This window comes from Pithys albifrons, chromosome 2 (genome assembly GCF_047495875.1).
Source record: "Pithys albifrons albifrons isolate INPA30051 chromosome 2, PitAlb_v1, whole genome shotgun sequence".
NCBI lineage: Eukaryota > Metazoa > Chordata > Aves > Passeriformes > Thamnophilidae > Pithys > Pithys albifrons.
The window spans coordinates 96,270,859-96,278,571 of record NC_092459.1 but is presented as its reverse complement, the minus strand read 5'-3'; the positions used below and the strand labels follow the sequence as shown (position 1 = coordinate 96,278,571).

The 7,713-nt window shown below is 41.9% G+C and overlaps 1 protein-coding gene across 1 annotated transcript in view; it reads left to right on the top strand.

The window, feature by feature from the left end:
• Positions 1-1,914: 1,914 nt before the first annotated feature.
• Positions 1,915-7,713, top strand: part of USH2A (usherin) — a 387,863-nt gene continuing 382,064 nt past the window's right edge. The window contains exon 1 of the mRNA XM_071578650.1: positions 1,915-2,545. Coding sequence (XP_071434751.1) covers positions 2,061-2,545 — 485 coding nt within the window. The 5' untranslated portion in view covers positions 1,915-2,060. The remainder of the gene's footprint in view (positions 2,546-7,713) is intronic.

Sequence of the window (7,713 nt, the reverse complement as noted above, 5' to 3'; positions counted from 1 at the left end):
GCAACATGACTTATAGCTGTTCCCATCCTCTGATGTCCTGAGATGGTAGCTGATATCTGAGGTTTTATTACAATGTTCTTTTTTGTCTGTTCTCTCTCCATTGTGTTCTGTAAGAACTCGTTTGGTATTGGTGTGTAAAAGCTCTGATCATGGCACTGTTAATTGTAGCACACGGTCTTACTGTATTTATCTAGGAATGCTTTATGGGCTGAGTGGTTGCCCCGTGCCTCAGACAAATGTTCCCTCTCAGCCCTTCAGTGGTAAACAAAGTTCTTTACATTTGAATACTTTAGGGCATGTAATTCTGACAGCATTCTGCTGAATGACTACTGAAACATGAAAACACTGCAAAGTGACTGATAACACTTCACCAGGAATTACTATTTATCTTTTATGACTGTAGGAAAAAGATCTGTATTAAAGCAGAGACGTTCCAGGAATGGTCAAGGAGCTTGTTTGATATGGGATGAAGGGCTTGTTAAAATGCATTGAGTCATGACAGAGAAGATTTCTTAGCAGTTGTATATGTTGCCAAAGAATTTTGTCACTATGTATCCAGTAAAAGTCCAAACATGCAAAGGTGACAAGTTACTGGAGGCAACTTCAACAAAATTACAGGGAAAGATACCGGCCAGGTTGCCGCACATGCAACTTCCATAATAAAGATAAAATTTATAGATGCTTCATATACCCTCAAGGGACATATTAATTGGTGTTTCTCTGTCCAGAAACACACGTAAACATCCCGCTGTAGCTCACTGAGGGCAGCTCCGCAGCTCGTTTGTGCTGCTCTGCGCAGCTCCGCCAAAGCGACAAACGCGGGTCGCGACAACGAGCCTGAAGGTCCCGCCGGTGCTTCTTTATTGCGCTTATTTTGATGGGAAAAGCACAGAACGGCCCGTTCCGCGCTCTTACGACTCCAAACCCTCACCCTCGTTCCAGCATGCCAAAGACATCCCCTCTCAGCGTTCCCCTTCCCGGGAGGTGTCCCGGGATGCCGCTGCAGCCGCGGCCGCTTTAACGCGGGGCGGGGCCGCGGCGTTGCCGAGCGACGGCGTTGCTGCTGCCGCCGTGGGGGAGCGCCGGGCGCCGCCGGCCCGTCCCGACCCGACCCGCTCCGCTCCGCTCCGCTGCCTGGCTGGGGAGCAGCGCTACATCCGCTCATCGTCCGCTGCCGGGCTCGGGAGCGGCGCTGCATCCGCTCACCGTGCGCCGTCTGCCCCGGCCCGGCCCGGCCCGGCCCGACCCGCCCCCGCGCTCGCTGTTAGAAAAGCTCCACACGGGACAGATGGGGGACGTGGTTTTGTAATCAGCTTTGCCGAGCGCTGAGAGGAGCAGCCGGCGTGAGGTGGGCGGCGGGGTAAGGCACGAGGGGCGATAGGTGACACCGCCCGCTGGGGCTGCCCGGGGTCAGGGGTGTCCCGAAGGAGCGCGGTGGGGACGGCACCCGGGGCAGCTCCCGAGGAGCGGTGCGGGGCTGAGGTAAGCGCCGGGGGGGGCTGCAGGCGTGAGAGCCGAACAACTCGCTCCAAACCTCAGCAAAGACTTTGGGAGGCCGCAGTGGCGCGTCCCGCTGCGCTCCGTGCCCCGCACCGTGACACTCAAAGCCCGGGGTCGGCCCCGTGTGACGCGGCAGATCCGGGATAAACCGCGCCCGGCCGTGAGCAGCGTGCGCGCCCTCGGGGGGGCTGATCCCGAGGCTTGCTTAGGGATGGCTCAGCCCCAGCCAGCAAAGGCGGCCAGGTGGGCCTGCTGGCCGCAGTTTGGAAGAAGTATTCGTTTTCAAACCCCTGCAATCCCCAGTAGGGCATCACCTCTGTTGGTGCAAAAGAGCGTGTTCCTTCTGCGGACTGTGTGTGTTTTCTGTGGTTTGCAGGTCCCACGTGCGTTTCGCTGGCCAGAAGACATAGATATCCCTTGCAACTGAGCCCTTGCACGAGCGTTTTGAGGATGAAATGCTACATAAACTCTTAAAGCACACCACCTGAGGACATTGCTACCGACATGGACATCATTATTTATTTACGGATGCTTTAATCAGGAGGAGCTTTTTTGTAAACATGAATTGCTGGGCTCTTTCCTTGAGGTGTCGTTTCTTGTTTCATGCTATTGAAACATTAATCCTAACTTATTATGACTCCTTTGTGTTGGTCAGCTCTCAGGGACATTTCCCTAGGCTTGAAAACGTGGGAGCTTTCAAAAACGTGTCAGTCGTGCCAACTCAAGCCACCTGTGGGCTGCCAGACCGAAGTACTTTTTGTCATAGCTCAGTAACTGTTCAAAGTATTATATCGTGCACCCAGAGGTTTTGTGTTCAGGAATGCCCATATAGGTCTTCACCTTCGTCCTACAAATCACTTCTTTCAGAAGGCCTTGGTACCTGTATCACAGAGGACAAAAGGGACTTGCATCCAGGGTCCTTCAGCAATACTTCCAGTTTTATTTTTCATAATCACAAGGATTGCTTTTCTACTCCCCGTTTTCCAAGGCTTGCAGCTTCATTTACGTTAACTGTATGGTTGAAACTTGAGCAAGAAGGTGTAATGTAAGTAGTATTGAAGGTGTTTACTTTCCTGGTGCTCTTAAAAAAATTGATCGTTGTAGTCACAGTCATTATTAGCAAGCTAGTTAAACTTTTAAAGGGTGCAGTGAGAAACTGTGACGTTTTTAAAGCTGTATTTAGGTTGGGATCTTCACAGATGTCAAGACAAGTAGCTTCAGTTTCAGTGGCATTAACTCAGTTGATAGTCCAATTGCTTTCAGTGGGAACTATTCATATATAATGTGCATGGCTATTCTCAAAAATAGAAATTTGTATTTCTAAGTGACATTCCTTCTAAAAACTGCTAGAAAATTTTGTTGTCAGAGGGTTGTGCTATTACTGCTTTCATGATGGAAAATAAATTATCTAAAATTAGGAATCCTCCAACACAAGTTTATGTCTTGAAAACAAACAAGGAAAGCTGCCAAAATGAGTATTGCAGAGCCATAGAAAAGAGGTCATAGTTTTTCCTGGAAGATCTGGGGAACGTTCCTGACCAAGAGATTAGTTGCTACTTTAACAAATGATTCCACTATTCAAATGGCTAGTGAAGTTTCACTAGGTGTTCACAAAATAGAGGTGGCTGAGTGTGTTCTCTCTCCTATTTGCCTACATGTTGCAGTTTTAGAAAATACTGCTGTAATAAGTAACCTTTTGGCTTGACTGGGCCTTACTGTAATGAAAAACCTGTTTTTTGAAAAACACTGCCCAGATCCAGCAAAAAAGGTTCCCTTCATCTATCACAAAATGCAGAGGCTCCTACTCTTTCTTACTGTGTTATGCACATCCTCTTTAAAAGTAAAGCATACAAGAAGTACAATATGCTTCTTCAGAGTATATGTCACAAATGGTTTTGTATTTTTGTTCATAACTTATTCTTGGAATGAAGTTAGTGGTATGCTCTGAGGTATTCTTGATACTTCTTTTGCATGCTGCTGGGAAATTGTAACTTGTCTAGTGGTATGAAAATCATCAGAAAAAATAGAAATATCTAAAATTGTAATGTCAAATTATAGTCTGTTTTATGCAATGATAACTACCTTTTAAAAAATCAACTGTGGAATTTGTGGCTATGAAGGGGAAATCAATGAGATTTGCAAAGCAAAATGACTTTAGTTTGAGTTGAAGTTAGATCAGCTCAGACGGTGGTTTGTTTAAAGGTGCCTCTGAAGCTTTGGCTTTTATAGTCCATATTTTCTAAATAATGGTTGAATATTGAATGTTAGAGACTCCATTCCTGGTGTTGTCCTGTGCCATGAATTCATGTCCACACACATGTGGGCTTATCAGAGTCTGGCTAAGCAGAGCACACGCCTAACTTGAAGAAGAAATGTCCTGCTAATTTCCAAGCCACCCATTGCAGTGATGTGTTGAGTGAGTTCTGTGAAACTCCTTTGTCAGTGGGATGGGCTTTTGATGCATGAAGCCTAAAACAATGAAATGTTATGTCCTTAGTTTCAAATGATTAAGTGATGTGAAGAAACCAGACTCTACTGATGACTGATAAATCCATGGACTAGTGTAAAAGATTAACTTCCAATTGCTACTGTGTCAATAACTACACAGTGTACTGTTCAGTAATTTTTATAGATCACTTTAAAATTTAAATGTTTTTACTCAATTTTTGTAATAGATGACTTCATTCTTCTGCCTTGTGAGATTGCTGTTATTCAATATGTAGAAATGAAAATGGTAAAGCCCAGGCCTGAAAACTGAAATTGAACAACAGTTATTCCAGTGGTTAGAATGATATGCCACTGTTCATATACTTTTTTTTTTTCCACTGTTCACAGAAAAAAAGTGTGTAATTTTTTGCTTCTTCATAAAATGAGTGAAGCTCCAGTTGTGGTGCAACAGTGGTTGCACAAGAACAGCCACTGAAATTCGACTCAGAAGGCATATTACAAAAGAGAAGTCATTTACCAGCAACCTAAGATGTATTACCTTTTATTATATTGGTTTAGTGAGTCCTTCAGATTGGCATATGGAGTTTGACTTACCAGTTGTCCTACATTTTACAGTCCCTGATGGGGAATTGTCCCTGTTACATGTCATTTGTGAGATCTTTTAAACTCCATTATCACAGCAGAGGAATTTCATGGAACTAGGTTGCTTTCTAACAAAGTTTTTGCACTGCCACCAAAGCAACTAGGAAGATCAGCCAGAACGAGCTGCTCATTTTACCAGTAGAATGTTTGGAAGTTTAACAAGGTATTTTTTTTACTGGCAAAATGCAGACGCATGTGTTTTGGACATGCCATGCTAATATGTTTTCTTGCTGAATTTTATGTGTTCTGGATGTGTGAAGGTGCTTAGGAAAGAAGCTGGGAGTGTTGCTGCATAGTATCCCATTACATCCTGTGACATTTCTGTTAGGCATGTACCCATGTAAGAGAATAGCAGGATGTTTCTGTTAGAAGTTACTCTGCTAGTGATGCAACGATCCAAAGGCCTTTGACAAGTGTTACAAAATATATGTGGATAAGAAGAGAAACACCAAGAATTTTCTTCATCAATTTCAAATACCAAGTTTTCTTACATGAATCTGGGAAAGAATACACTTTACTACAAAGAGAAGGAAAGTCAGGTCATTTTACAGATTTATTTGAAGCCCTAATGTTCTTCTAAGATGTGTAGTAGAGATATATGTAGGCGTACTTTTAAGTCACTGCATATTTGAAATATTGAAAAAAAGCAAGAGAATAGTGAGAAAGCACTGACATTTGTACTCCACTGTTTAAATTTACTTTTCCTTTAGGCAGTAAGTGAGCAGAGTTCTTGCCCCTGAATTTCATTCTTTCCTCATGCTTCCTCTCTTGCTGCATGTAGTCATCAGTTAATGTAATTGCTTTCAGTAAGCCTGTGCATAGCCTGTATGGAAGCCTTAGCACAATACAGGAAACTGTATGTGATGATAACCCTTCACAATGGAATAGGATAAGAATATGAGTAGTAGCTTAGCATGTATGAATAATCATTATAGGCAGCTTATATCTATGTAATGTGAACTGGAGTAACTGGAAGTTAGATGACCAGGAGACATTGGCAGTGGGCAAGAAATGAGATGAGACCTTTTACATGCAAAAGGATCAGCAGGAATTGCCTGGTTGTGAAGTGGGTAGCACATATAGTTTTCAACTTTATTTATGTAAGTGACTGAAATCATATCCTATTACTTTATATCCATTCAGATGTTTTACATTAGGAATTAGACTGAAAGGGGGATTTGCCTTAAGATACCGTTCATCTGATTTGAACTGGTGCAGGTGTTCCCGTTCGCAAGTGCTCCAGTTAATGGGTGGGGATCAGCAGTGCAGCCATGTGAGATTCTCTAGAATATTTTTATCTTTGAAAGCTGACTGAGCAGATTTGTGTTATTTGCTTTTTTTCTTTCCAACCCCACCACTGAAATATATGTAGGCAGGAATTGGCTCTGTGGGACTGCAGGTTTCCAGAAGTTGAAAACTTCACAAAGAACAATGGCTTCTCTCTATAATCATGGCTGGAATGGAAAATCGTGCTCTGAGTCAGGAGTAGTGCTTCTGTCTATTTCATCTATGTTAGCACTAGTTTGGGGCTTTTTCTTTTTTCTGGTTTTTTTTTTCCTGTTTTTTTTTCCTTTTTCCTTCCCTCTTTTCTCTCTCTTAATATTTCTCTTTTAATAATAAGTCACAATTCACATTTGCTTTTTCCAGTTTTCAAAGTGATGTGCATCAAGGTCGCTTTCCTTCTTAAAGTCATGACACCTTTGGGTATAAAGACAATGTGGGGGTGTTGGTTTTAGATAACTAAAATAAACAAAAACCTGGATTATCCAATTATTGTTTATCCAGGAACTGGGTAAATCCAGTTCCTAAATATTTTGCTACTTAGCTGAGCCTTCCTTCACAATTATTATCTAACAAAACTAGCATGTTTACAAGCAAACAAAATATTGAAAAGAGCAGTGGACAATTTATTAAGAAATGTGGCTTTAGTAAGGTTAGGAAAACAGAAGTCTGCATTTTGCAAGGTGTTTCATCGACAACATTCCAGCAGGCTAATATAATAACAGTTAAGATGAATTAATTTTTCTCTTCTATTTAAAGGCGAATTAGTGAATAATGGCTGTATCAAAGAACAGCCTTTTTGATACTTTTATAAATATGTGGTAGGTGAAGACACTTATTGGTAGATAGGGAGTTTTCTGGTTTTATTTTTTTTCCCTGGAAATATGTCTAAGTAAATCCCAACCTTTTACAAATTGTATATGCTTCTCTCTTTTGACTTAGAGCACTAATTTAGTCTGGTGTAACTGTTACAATATTTGACTTCTCATGGGTCAATAAATTGAGGGCTGTATTTCCTGAGCACCTGAAATGGGAAGGGTAGAACTTTATAATTTTTCTTGTACTGATGATTACCTTAATAATATATGTAGTTGTTTCACAAGCATATATAGCCTACACTTTCTCTGGACCCTTGACATCATGGTGATTGAATTGGCAAAAACATTTCAGCAGAAATGTAAAATGGGTTGCTATGGATGATATTCTTCATACCTTACATGTCATTGTTGTATTTGCTATTAATGGGAATTCTTTGTGGGGGAAAAAACCCTAATGTGTGGCTGTGCCAGAGGGAGAGTGTAGAATAAGCTGGTATTATTGCTGTCGTGCCTGGACAGATTTGGTGGAAAGATGGAAGACTTATTTTCTTATTTTATGGAAGACAATATTACAAAGCAAGTCATTTGTACAGCTTTTTGTGGTTATATTACATTGGCCTTGTTAGACTAAGGCAAATTCAACTGACTCTTTAGGATGTGCTAAGTTGCACAGCTTTAAAAAAGTATGTCAGAGACCTACACAGTGCTTGTGAGTCACTGTGGTTTCTGTCACGGAACCCTGAAGAGAGGTGACAAAGTGGATTCCTCTTCCACCCCTCAGTGAACTTTGGTTGCATGCACTACATCTGAAAAAAAACTCAACCAACCAAACCAACCAACCAACCAATAAACCCCCACTAAAACCCCCAAACAACACAAAAACCTCATGGATCAAGACAGAAGATATCTTTGCTAAAGTTCTTTTACACTTAGTACATCCTGTGACTTTCACTGTCACTGAGCATCTTCTCAAGAGCTGTATTTTTAATGTTTATTTTAATACATTTTGGTTAGCATCACTTTA